The sequence below is a fragment of the Heteronotia binoei genome, chromosome 11 (assembly GCF_032191835.1).
Source record: "Heteronotia binoei isolate CCM8104 ecotype False Entrance Well chromosome 11, APGP_CSIRO_Hbin_v1, whole genome shotgun sequence".
NCBI lineage: Eukaryota > Metazoa > Chordata > Lepidosauria > Squamata > Gekkonidae > Heteronotia > Heteronotia binoei.
The window spans coordinates 24,636,510-24,649,255 of NC_083233.1; the positions used below are offsets into that span (position 1 = coordinate 24,636,510).

The 12,746-nt window shown below is 46.5% G+C and overlaps 1 protein-coding gene across 1 annotated transcript in view; it reads right to left on the reverse strand.

Moving 5' to 3' along the window:
• Positions 1 to 99: 99 nt before the first annotated feature.
• CENPI (centromere protein I) overlaps positions 100 to 12,746 on the reverse strand; it is a 28,736-nt gene continuing 16,089 nt past the window's right edge. The window contains exons 13-21 of the mRNA XM_060249574.1: positions 12,006 to 12,123; positions 11,375 to 11,439; positions 10,518 to 10,615; positions 10,247 to 10,382; positions 9,627 to 9,751; positions 7,406 to 7,454; positions 5,476 to 5,709; positions 3,540 to 3,581; positions 100 to 1,605 (exon numbers count right to left, since the gene is read on the reverse strand). Coding sequence (XP_060105557.1) covers positions 1,483 to 1,605; positions 3,540 to 3,581; positions 5,476 to 5,709; positions 7,406 to 7,454; positions 9,627 to 9,751; positions 10,247 to 10,382; positions 10,518 to 10,615; positions 11,375 to 11,439; positions 12,006 to 12,123 — 990 coding nt within the window. The 3' untranslated portion in view covers positions 100 to 1,482. The remainder of the gene's footprint in view (positions 1,606 to 3,539; positions 3,582 to 5,475; positions 5,710 to 7,405; positions 7,455 to 9,626; positions 9,752 to 10,246; positions 10,383 to 10,517; positions 10,616 to 11,374; positions 11,440 to 12,005; positions 12,124 to 12,746) is intronic.

Below are 12,746 nucleotides of genomic sequence, written 5' to 3' on the forward strand. Positions count from 1 at the left end.
AAGCTCAATCCAGGTGTCGAGAAAGACCAGAAACGCACCACATCAAACAATCCAAGTCAACAGGCTGAGCAAATGCAGGAAAGATACACTTCATCGTCATCGGGACAAAGACACACTTGTTTATTTTGAACCTATCTGCTGGAAATATTTGTAGAAGGCACCAAGAGGAGGAGGCAAGCGATAAGGAAGAGGACACAAAGGGCAAGGGGGGGGGGGAGACGTACACTCCGCCTCGATGAAGACAGGGATCTTCACAACACTGCCAGCAGTTTGAAACATCCCCATTGTGGAAGCCGAAAGCACTTTGTACAGAAAAGACAGTATTCTCTGCAATGCAAATTTTCTAGCAGACACCAGTGCGTCCCTCTTGTTTGTGCACAATTCAGCGAAAACCACAGCGCAGAAAACTTACCCAGAAAAAAACAACATAAATATAAGAGCAGGGTTCATTCAGACAGCTGTAGTTTTGGGACTGGAGCATCTTCTGTGTTTGACATCTGCTGCCCTGGACATGAACTGCTGCAGCAGCCCTCACTGATGTCTATGGCAGATGAGGACTAGCACAGGCTATGAAATCCTCTTGGCTGTTTCCATCGCTTACTATGGGGGTGATGAAGGAGCAGGAAGTTCTAGCCCATGCTAAGCTAAGGATATGGAGAGACAATGTCAGCCCCCCGTTTTCAGTACAAGAGTTCTAACCCTCGATGTTCCGCAGCGGCCAAGATAAGAATCAGGCTTATGAAAAGAGGGAGGCTTTCTTCAGATCCCATTGCCAATTACACCTTGAAAAGGTAGTTGGGGTAGCTTAACAGACACACAGAGAGAGACGTAATCAGGCTTTGCAGGAATACTTTGCAGGGCACAACACTGGGAAAACCTGCCTTCTGCCTAATCTGTCCAGTACAAAAGAAAGAGAGCACAGACATTACAGAGTACACTGTGTTGCATAAATATCTACTATACATTTATGTACATGGCAACCAGCAAAGAAAAGTGTCAGCCATTCTGACAGTGCCAGGGGGCTTTGTGACATCAATAAAGCGTGTGTTTCAGCACCACTAAAGGCGGTCCACCAGCTTCAGAACAATGCCACCACTCGTGTTCGTGAGGTCAAGAAGTTTCTCAACCCTGAGAATCCTTATGAATCTGACTGCTGTCCCCCCTCCCTGTCACAGTTCATTACTGAAAAACATTTTTCTTTCTCCCCCTCTGAGGGAGAGGAAGCCGTGGTTATTGGACTGCCAAGGTGTCCGTCTCGAGCGCGAAGGTTTTTATTTAGCCATTTCCCGCAAGTGGAATGCTCAGCTTCGCCAGGACCGTCAAGTCATCCTGGCCAGCAACTGTTGCTCTCCTATGCTCAGGTAGTCGACAGGATCTCAGTACTCAGCACTCCCTTCTCCAAAATGGGCGTCTGCTAGCATCCCATATTTAAGCTTGGGTAACCAGAAGGGTCTATAAGAAAAATTAGTCTATTGCATCCATTCACTTGCTCAGTTCTGCTTGAGAGGACTGGGAAGCGCGTTGAACGCTACTTTCAATGAAGACTTTAAGGCCTTGTAACTCTTGGGTGTAGAGATATTCCAGGTACCAGTCCCACATCCTCCCCTGATTAAAAAAGAGAGAAAGAGACATTAATTGCATCATATATAGCAGGGGTGGCCAAACTGCGGCTCAGGAGCCACATGCGGCTTTTTCACACATATTGTATGGCTCTCGAACCCCCCACCACCCTGTCAACCCACTTGGAGAAGGCATTTGTTTCTTTAAATCACTTCTCCAAGTCAAGCCAGCCAGCAGCTTGAAGAATGCAATTAAAATTAAAGTTGCTTTCTTTCCACCTCTCCCCAATCTTCCTTCCTTCCTTCTGACTCTTAAACATTTGATGTTTATTCTTTGTGGCTCTTATGTTAAGAAGGTTTGGCCACCTCTGATATATAATGATCAGGGCTTCTTTGACAATACCCTCTTAGCTGTCTGCCAGCATCTGACCTCAGCCCATCCACACGGCAAAGGTCGCAGCATGCCTGCCATATTAGATAGCAGCACAAGCCTGGTGGTGAAGGGGGTTGGGGGGGAGGAACTTATCACTTCTTCCTGTGAGCTAAGCTTAACCACTTTAGTTTGCGTTTAACAAGGTGCTCCTCTTTCTAGTGGAGGAAAGTTTGTATGAAGACAGATCACACCTTTTGCAACTGTGAAAAGGAACTCCCTCATCACTCCAGTGAAAAAGAACAGAGGAGGGAAGAGGATCTGCCTGTGTGACAGGGAAGCACACGCTGCAAAGCTAGGGAGAAGTCGCGGCACAAAGCTTTCACTGCGGGTTGGCAACATGCCCCCACAAAGCTCACCAGCAGGCCAACTGGCTGTCTTTGAAAGTTTGCTATTCTAATCGATACTGGAAACCAAGCGGCAAGGACTTAATTGGGATTCTCTAGCAGCCAAGGGAATGACTGCATTTGTCCCAAGGCTGTGTTTGCCAGCCAAGAACGTCAGAAGTCTGAGCCGGTTGATCCTGAACATGCAGCAGGTCGAATATCATTCTCCCCCCTCCACCAAAACAGTGCGCACCAGCTGTTCTCCATTTCAGAGTTCTCTTAAGAAGAACACATGCTGTGGATTCTACTCAGCAGGTGAGCGCAAAGGTGCTATGCTGGGAATTATTAGGAAGGGAATTGAAAACAAATCAGCCAGTATCATAATGCCCCTGTATAAGTTGATGGTGGGCCTCATTTGGAATAGTGTGTACAATTCTGGTCACTGCACCTCAAAAAAGATATTATAGCATTGGGAAAAGTCCAGAAAAGCAACTAGAATGATTAAAGGGTTGGAACACTTTTCCTATGAAGAAAGGTTAAAAAGCTTAGGGTTCTTTAGCTTGGAGAAATGTCGACTGAGGGGTGACATGATAGAGATTTACAAGATTATGCATGGGATAGAGAAGGTCGAGAAAGTAGTACTTTTCTCTCTTTCTCACAATATGAGAATTGGTGGGCACTCAATGAAATTGCTGAGCAGTTGAGTTAGAACTGATAAAAGGAAGTACTTCTTCACCCAAAGGGTGATTAACACATGGAATTCACTGCCACAGGAGATGGTGGCGGCTACAAGCATAGCAAACTTCAAGAGGGGATTGGATAAACATATGGAGCAGAGGTCTATTAGTAGCCACAGCGTATTGTTGGAACTCTGTCTGAGGCAAGTGATGCTCTGTGTTCTTGGTGCTTGGGAGGGGCAACAGTGTAAGGGCTTCTAGTGTCCTGGCTCCACTGATGGACCTCCTGATGGCACCTGGGTTTTTTGGCACTGTGTGTACAGAGTGTTGGACTGGATGGCCCATTGGCCTGATCCAACATGGCTTTTATGTTCAGGTTCTTCACCATCTTTTCTTATGTTCAGGTTCTTCACCATCACAGCTGAACAACTCTGCCCTCTTCAAACCTCGCCACTCTTTTCACTCTTCTCTTCTGGATGCTACAGCCCTCTGGGCAAGCTAGCTCTGACTGACAGCCAGTTCCCTTCCCAAGGAGGCCATTAATTACCTGAATTAATTGGAAGTTTGGAGTTCTGTTTTCGGGTTGTGCCTGGGATGGGAAGAATAAAAGAGTTGTTGGAAATGAGGTTCTTCAAAGCCTGGTCAAGAATGAATCTTGACCAAAGTTAGCAATTCTAGAGTTAGGCTAGCTGGAGGAAGCAGAGCCCTCCTGAAGCATTAAATCGCTTGGTAGACACCACTAAGAGAAACATTCTGGGTTCTAATAGGGAAAAATCAGAAAGGCTTCCTATTGTCTCAAAGGCACTGTGTGAAGATTGGCTGATGTGACCAGGATTTTTTCCCTAGAACTCCCCCCTCCCCCTTCACACACTAACATTTTGTATCTGCAGTTGAATTAACTTGTGTTTCTGGAAAAAAATAATTCAGTATCCTTTTAATTCAACATCTGTAAATTCATAATTGGCGACCTGAGAAAAAAATGACTGACACTGCTTTGGTGGTCTACTATCCTTTTGCTGCAGGACGGCGCCCTCTGGTGAACTGAACTGCAAAATTCTCGCCGAGTATGTTTGCCAAAGGCAACGTGAACAAGGGTAGAGCCCACAGGTGAAGCCTTCTGGACCAGAACATGTCTACCTGTCGCTGTAGCAAGGAACTGGCATAAATGCCAGGTTCAGTTTCCTCAAAGTCTTCTGTAGTACCTTTAAAAGCTCCAAATGAAAGTGCTCCCCCTGGGTGGAAATTTCTCCTTCTGTGCAATGCTTGGAGGTACAGCCACCCTCCTGGGATTTAGGCTTGGTAGTTCTAATGTGCCCTTTAACAGTGAGTCCCTACCTCTTGTTTGCTGAACTGTATTTCAGCTGCTGGGTTCATTGAGAGGAGATAACAGATCTTACAAAAACTGGGTCAGAAATAAACCAAAGGCAGAATTTGTACACAGCGAACCCACCAGGTTTTTTTCTTTCTTTCTTTTTGAGGGAAAAGGAGGGCTAAGAGACTGAGCTATAAATCAGGAATTCCTGGTGTGAATCTCAGTTCTGCTGCGAATATACTAGGTGAACTTAGGGCAAACCACACCCTAATATTCTATTCCCTTCTACGCTAAATGCAATTTCAGGAAGCTTGCCCTGAGGCAGGGGCTCAGTAAACACAGCAAAATAGAAGGAACGTGAAAGACCCAAGCCTTTGAGTAGCATAGGCTTTAAAAAAAAATATTCCTTCCAAGATAATGCTACTGAACACCTGCACATGCCTGAAAAGCCAGAACGGTGCAGTTGTTAGAAGCTCCGGGCCATCCTCCCACACCCACAAAGCTTACTTGGGTGACCAATCACTCTCTCTCAGCCTAACCTACCTCACAGAGTCAGTCGGGAAGCGAAAATGGAGGTGGGAGAGCCACACAAGCCACTCTGAAGACCTTCGCACAGTGGTCCCCCAACCTTTTTGGCACCTGGGACCAATTTTGTGGAAGACAATTTTTCCACGAACTGGGGTGGGGGGGAGGGAGCGTGTTGACGGTTTCAGGATGATACAATTGTGCACTTTATTGCTATTAGTTTGGTGAGGTAGTTAAGTGTGCAAACTCTTATCTAGGAGAACGGGTTTGATTCCCCACTCCTCCACTTGCAGCTGCTGGAATGGCCTTGGGTCGGCCATAACTCTCGCAGGAGTTGTCCTTGAAAGGGCAGCTGCTGTGAGAGCCCTGTCAGCCCCACCCACGTCACAGGGTGTCTTTTGTGAGAGAGGAAGGTAAAGGAGATTGTGAACCGCTCTGACACTCTGAAATTCGGAGTGGAGGGTAGGATATAAATCCAATGTCTTATTCTTATTACATTGTAATATATAATGAAATAATTATACAACTCACGGCCCGGTTGCTAACAGGCCATGGACTGGTACCAGTCCATGGACTGGGGGTTGGGGACCCCTGCCTTAGCAGAATGGAACAATAAAAATTCTAGCGGACAGATGCCTCTCCTTACCTCCTGTAGAAAGAGCATCGCGTAGCCTGTCAGGGCAGGGTGATAAACAATGCTGAAGCCTCTCCTGTATTCCTTCATTCCGGTCCTCTCTAGCACTTCTGGGTCCATGCGAATACCCTGATGGTGGAAGTCCTTTCGGAACACGTTCGAAGTCCACAGACATCCAACCATGGCCAAAAGGTATTTGTTATACTCTTGGCAGGTCTTGCTGCTGAACTTGAACTGTAATACTGTCTGACAGGACACAGCAAAAGAGGATCTATAAACATTTCAGTTGTACCAGATTCCTTCACCCCTTGCACCAATGTGCCCCTGCTGTTTGCAGAATACTTCAGCAGACCTCTGCATGTTAAAGCTTGCAGTTTAAGAGGCCAAGGAAGGGGAGAGATGGATGAAGGCAAGCATGTTATGTCTGTACCACAGACGTCCCCAAAATGCCTGATTACTGATCAAGATTAGAACAAAGTAGGAGTCAAGTTGCACCTTTAAGACCAACAATGTTTTATTCAGATCGTAAGCTTTCGTGTGCTCCAAGCACACTTCATCAGACAAGGAATCAGGTACAATGAGCAGAGCCACATATAGCTGGTAGGCAGTGGTTAAGAATGCAAAATGACACAAATTTAAGATCCAGAATAGTAGAATAGTAAAATTAACAAATTGAGCAAACCTTTGATCTGGGTAGCATGAGCATGGGAAAGGAAAGGTCCCCTGTGCAAGCACCAGTCCTTTCCGACTCTGGGGCGACGTTGCTTTCACAATGTTTTCACGGCAGACTTTTTACGGGGTGGTTTGCCATTGCCTTCCCCAGTCATCTACACTTCCCCCCCAGCAAGCTGGATACTCATTTTACCGACCTCAGAAGGATGGAAGGCTGAGTCAACCTGGAGCCGGCTACCTGAAAACCCAGCTTCCGCCAGGGATTGAACTCAGGTCGTGAGCAGAGCTTAGGACTGCAGTACAGCAGCTTTAACACTCTGCGCTAAAACAGTAATATGTCAAAATGTGAGAATATCTGTTAATCACTCTATTGTATAAGCCTGGGCCAAAAAAAAAGCTGCCTACCAGTTATACGTGGCTCTGCTCATTGTACCTGATTCCTCGTCTGATGAAGTGTGCTTGGAGCACACAAAACCTTACGTTCTGAATAAAACTTTGTTGGCCTTAAAGGTGCAACTTGACTCCTACTTTGCTTCAGACCAACATGGCTGCCCACTCGGATTGATCAGGATTACGGAGGTAGATCCTAATGTCCCACAGCTGCCCCCCTCCCAGCATCGTGCAGCTTGTCAACAGGTGGTTGTGCAGCACCACCAGTTTTGTTGTCCAACATACACACAGGAGATCCATAGGCTGCTTGCTGCTGGTGAGAACAATGAACTGCTGGGAAGAAGATGGCGTGCAGCTGGCAGCCAACCCACAATACTATCTTCTTCCACCCACCGGTTATTATGGGTTTGGAGGCCATTCAAGCATTCCCACCCCTACTGTGAATCATGGACAGTAACCAAAAGGAACAAATTATAACCCAAACCTTATTATGCCTGACTTTTAGAACTTACACCTCTGTATTTAACCTCCACACCACAGACTCCTGTGATACTTTGGTTCAAATAAAGGATAAAAGCAGACATGCAAAATGACTCTAAAAACGACGTTTTTGGGAAGACAAAGTGAGACTGTTGGGCAACTCCGAATAGACCAGTGTGTAGGGAATATTTGAGACTCTGAGGATAATGAAGCAGCTCTTTTTCAGGGGATGGGAAAGTCTGAGAATGTGCCACACAGGCGTAAGTATCTGAAAGAAAAGGCAGTGCAAAAATCTATTGCTGAGCATAAAGGTTTTAGTCACTACTGACAGACAGAAGCCAACAGAGATCTTTGTTCCAGTTCTAACAAGGGACATAAAATTTTGTCTCCTGACTTGTACCTTTTTAGACTGCTGCTTTTGTTTTGCGGCTATCAAGTTGGTTCGGTACCTGAAGTGGGCAAGAAGAAACAAAGGGAATATTAGGTATGTTTTGAGCTATAAAACAGTGCATACTCAGACCAGCCTACCAGCTATATGTCGCTCATTGTACCTGATTCCTTGTCTGATGAAGTGTGCTTAGAGAACACAAAACCTTACGTTCTGAATAAAACTTTGCTGGTGCACTTGACTCCTACTTTGTTCTACTGCTTCAGACCAGCCATGGTTATCCTAGGGCTTCCAGTGCTTTCTCTCTCATCTTCCCATTCTCACAGTTATAAAAGCAGCACCTCCCAAACAACATCTGTCTTCCTCCATCTTCATTGGTATCATTCCTTACATGAACATTTAGAAAAGCTCCCCCATGTTGTCCTTCTCTGCTTTTTTGCAAAGCAGGCTGCAAGAGCCATGCAAGACAGCCTTGATCCTAAGTTCTTCTTGAAATGAAATGAGTCTCAACAGCAGCTCAAGAGGGCTTCTTTTCACAGCTCAGAAGCAGCTGTTGCTCAAGAAAAGGCCAACAGCGCTTGAGCAGGTACTCGTTTCGGTTTGCGACTGCGCCTGAGCTCAAGCAGGCTGTTGCAACACAGAAGCCTTATGGACCTTGGACAGAGGTGGGCTGTGACCTTGAGCAGCAGCAACTCCTCAGTCTGTAAGGACAGAGAGTGGAAGTCGCCAGAAGTAATGGCTCCCGGCAGATGTTCTGCATAACAAAGCACTAGTTTTGGTGTATTTCCCAGAGCGCTCCTTTCCAAAGTAATTAGCTGCAGCTTCCTCAGAGAGAAAGCCATACAAAGAGCCCTATGCCAGCTGTCAGCAATTGGCTGTTTCTCGCATCAGATGCAACCACTGGAACCAACCAATTTTGCCAAGAAAACCAGCATTCCGTTAGATAGCAGGCCCTACAGAGCTGACTGCTGTTTGTAATCAAAACTGGCCTCCAAGAACTCGGACCTCTGTTGGCCACCATAGCCACCCCAGGTTAGAGACTGGGGGTTAGACATCCAGAACTTCTAACGATTTGTAAGAATTCCCCAGTGTCATAGAAGGTTTATACTGTCGAAGACTTGTGCTTTAGTGGCCAGTGACCAAGGATGCCTTCATGGGAAGCTTTCTTCCCACCTCTATTTCTCTATTAATCCAACTGCAATTGTATAGCTGTCTTGCTGGCCAAGTTTAGCTAAATCCCCCATTCGAGTCTCAGTGATATGGCTATGACCCTTTGCCAGGGGGTGGGGCCCACAGTTCTTCTATTGCCATGCCATAAAGTGATCACCTGGCTTCTCAAAATTGCTTCCTTGTTACTTTCTGCCACAGACATTCTGTTTTAAAACAAAACGTGTATGGCACTCTGATGTCAGTTTTAACTTGAAGCACTTACAGCGAGGCAGAGAAGCCCAAATTCCAACTCTGAACCAGTGGTTTGTGAAACGGAAAAACAAGAACCCTGTTATGCGCACAACAGGAGAACTGTTTCTGCTAGCAAGGATAAATAACTCTGGATTAATGCAATAACTCAAAAGATCATAGCAACAGGCACACCCATTTCTACGTCTGCAAAGGGAATCCGGAGAATCAAAAACACCATGAAAACCAGAGACTGCCTTGCCAGCCAACAAAATAACCTAGAAGGGGGCTAAGAGGATGTTCCATTTGCAGATTTCAATTTATAAACAGTGCCTGATTTTTTGGGGAGTGGGGCGGGGTGTCCATAGAGAAACTTTCTTCAGCCCAAGAGCCCACACAAGATCTGTGACTTAACATTTACCTAACCCCAACAAGCAGGCTAAGGGCTGTACACGCATCAGTAGAAGCGGGGCTGGCTCTGCCGCTAGGCAATTGCCCTAGGGAGCCGGCCTTCTAGGGGCCCCAGGTTGGGCTCCCCTCCATGTGACTCGGTGACATCTGTGCGAGGGGGAGGGGCACCAGAAGTTAGCCTTGCCTAGGGTGCCAGACGGAAGCATTACTTCGCCCAGAGATGCAAAACACAAAAGGAAAAAAGGGAATTAAGCGTGGTCCATAAAAATATTGCAGAGTAGTGGCAAGGGCGGCTAAAGTAATACTAGGCAAACTGAAGAGATCAAACAGTGGCAATTCAGATGCTGCTTTGAAGGAGAAAAAATATATTCCTAGCATAGGGAGCATAAGGACAGAAAAGGGAACAGTCCCTTCTTTCCAGTACCTGTACATAATGTAGCAGAGATGGTCCAAATTGACAGAATCCATGCTAAGAAGTGCTGTATAAAAGACTCCAGCAGGCGGCATCAAAACCAAGGGGAGGTTATACATCAGGTACACGTCACTCACCTACAAACAGGAAGCAACGTCAGATGAGGTTTTGTGTTCAGCACTTAGCCCTGAGCGCCACATTTTTAGCCTCTGGTTAAACTCCAGGACTTTTTTTGTTACTGTACTAGCTGAATGGGGCAATGCAAGATAAACTTTGCATTTCACTTCTCCCTGTTTTTTGGGAGACTGGAGAAGGATTCTGCAAACACCTTGGAAGCCAGAGATTCCCTAAATTAAGTGCATTCCCAGCTTCTACCCTCTAGTATATATGAAGGGGCTGTGAGAAAAACTAATGGAATGTCTGCAAGAGGTCCTACTGATCACACATAGCTTCGGAGATTTCTGTATCTTAAAAAATGGGGGGGTGGGGGGAGAGGGTGTCTTTACTGCTTCAAGACTTTTTCCACCTACACTTAATTTGTTTTCTGGCAGAAGTCTCAGGGCTTGCCTTCTGCCAAGGGAAGTTGGACCTAGAGATATAGAAACACCTTGCAGGAAAAACGGCTTACATACTATCTCATAGAAATCCAGGATGAAGTGCATCAAGAAGGCGGAGTTGTTCTCCAAGCGCAGGGCAATGGTTGAGAGCCAACCAACGAAGCTGATGAGATCTGCCACAGAGCTAACCAAGCCAGACAGGGTGGTGTTCCTGCAGTCGGGCAAGATATAGACAAATGTTAGCATAGAGACCTCTCCTGCTCAGCGTAACAGGACTACCAAGGGGGACAACTCTTGCTTAGGGAGTGCAGTATGGGTGTGCTGCCTTTTAAAAGAATCAACTTACAAGAGATCAGCAGTTGACTTTGTTGTCGTGTCTGTCTGCATGATGTGCCAATTCAGCCAGTTCAGTAACAGCTCCCTCAGGCATTCAAGAACACTACACTATGGAAAGAGAGAGAGAAACAAAGCAACCCGTGGGGTCAGCTTTATTGCAGACCTGGCGAAGATGTCACTATTTATGACTCAAGACTGCATCAAGAAGCTAGGGGAGAGCTTCTCAAAGCCCAGGACAGTAGCTGAGATAGCTACATGAACTCTACAGGGTACTTCATTAGACTGCAGTTGCAGCAGAAGCCTCAGGAGACAAAAGATAAAAAAGGTGACAGCTGCAAGAAACCTGAATGCCTTAATTCTGGCACGGCATATAAAATGTTGCCCTTTTTATATGTATACACAACAAAGAATTCCAATTAAGAGAGAAGAAGCAACTTCTCTTCCTCTTTATGATCCTGCCCAAGCAAATGAGAGGATTTGTATATGCAATTTCTTGTCTCTGGCCAGGCACACAATAAAAAGTAGAGACTTCAAACAGTTATTGCTCTCTGTGCTCCACTTGCTAGACTCCGTAAGTCAGATTCTCCCACAAAGAGCCAATTTACACACAGGAAAAGAAACCCATCAATGAGCATGATGTGCTTTGCAGTCTCTCGGCAATCCTCATGACACACATTGCACCAAGTACAACCAACAATCTAATAGTGTCGTCCCCAATGATCACTGGACTCGTCAGTCTCCTGGGAAAGCAGCTCTCTGAGCCGCTCCCTGCTCCCCCATTCCCACTCCCAACAGGCTTGGGGAATAAAGTATGGTGCCTTGTATGTCGCCATGTCACACTCTCATGGGCCGCTCTCCCTCCATTACCTTAAAATAAAGGGACGATGTGAAAAAAAGCTGTGCCAGGGGCTTGAAGAGGTACAACTTCATTTCTGGAAAGAAGAAAGAAATAAACAACCATGACTCTGAAGCAAAGGCTGTCTAAGCCAGGGGTCCCCAACCTTTTTGGCACCAGGGACCGGTTTTGTGGAAGACAATTTTTCCACAGAACGGGGGTGGGGCAATGGTTTCAGGATGATACAATTGTGCACTTTATTTCTAAAGTGCTTGGTGCAGTGGCTAAGTGTGCGGACTCTTATCTGGGAGAACCAGGTTTGATTCCCCACTCCTCCACTTGCACCTGCTGGAGTGGCCTTGGGTCAGTCACAGCCCTGGCAGAGGTTGTCCTTGAAAGGGCAGCTTCTGGGAGAGCTCTCTCAGCCCCACCCACCTCACAGGTGTCTGTTGTGGGGGAGGAAGGGAAAGGAGATTGTGAGCCGCTCTAAGACTCTGAAATTCGGAGTGGAGGGCGGGATAATAAATCCAATGTCGTCTTCTTATTACTACTACATTGTAGTATATAATGAAATAATTATACAACTCGCAGCCCGCTTGCTAACAGGCCACGGGCCGGGGATTGGGGACACAGAGCAAGTCAGGATTGAGCCACGTCTGATACCTGAGAAGGTGCTGAGAGGGATCCAGCTCACCAGCTGCAGGACCTCTGGCCGACAGGAGCAGCCGTCCCAGAATGGGAGGCTCCTGTACAAGAATTCCTCGCAGGAGGAGAAGCCTTCCTGAAAAGCAAAGGGGCGGCTGTCAAGGGTTTTCTCCTACACCAGCCTCTTTTCCTGCCCCCACCCTCATAGCTGAGAGGGCGACAGATGGTGTTGAGGGGCTCTCTTTGAGCACTAGGATAAGCAGCAGCTCCATCAGGGAATGTGGAGACGCGCTGCAAAGAGAGGCGAGTTCTTTGTCAGGGATGGTTAGAGTCTTCCTAACAGCCCAAGAGGTCACGTATTGCACCAATCGTTCCCCTTAGGCAAAATAAAACCAGTGACGACCAAAGACATCTGATGCTCAAGTTGATAGTGAAAATTATATCTGAAAAACAAAACTGGACCAATTTGCTACCCTTTGACAGACCCCCTAACTATTTTCCCCTGAGGTGCTCTGCTGCATACAGCACTAAATGGTAGGGCCAGCCCTGGTCAAGCCAATCTTGAATAGCTTCTCCTGAGCCTGAAGCGACGCTTGAAAAGCAAGCCTCCAAAACACTGTCATTTATTTCAACATCAATATGGATTATCAGAACGTTCACTGGGGAATATATAGGGGTACTGGAAGAAGAAAAGAGAAGGCGCAGAAATGCCATCTTTGGTTTCTAGGCGCTCTATCTGCGACCCCCCCCCCTTTCCGC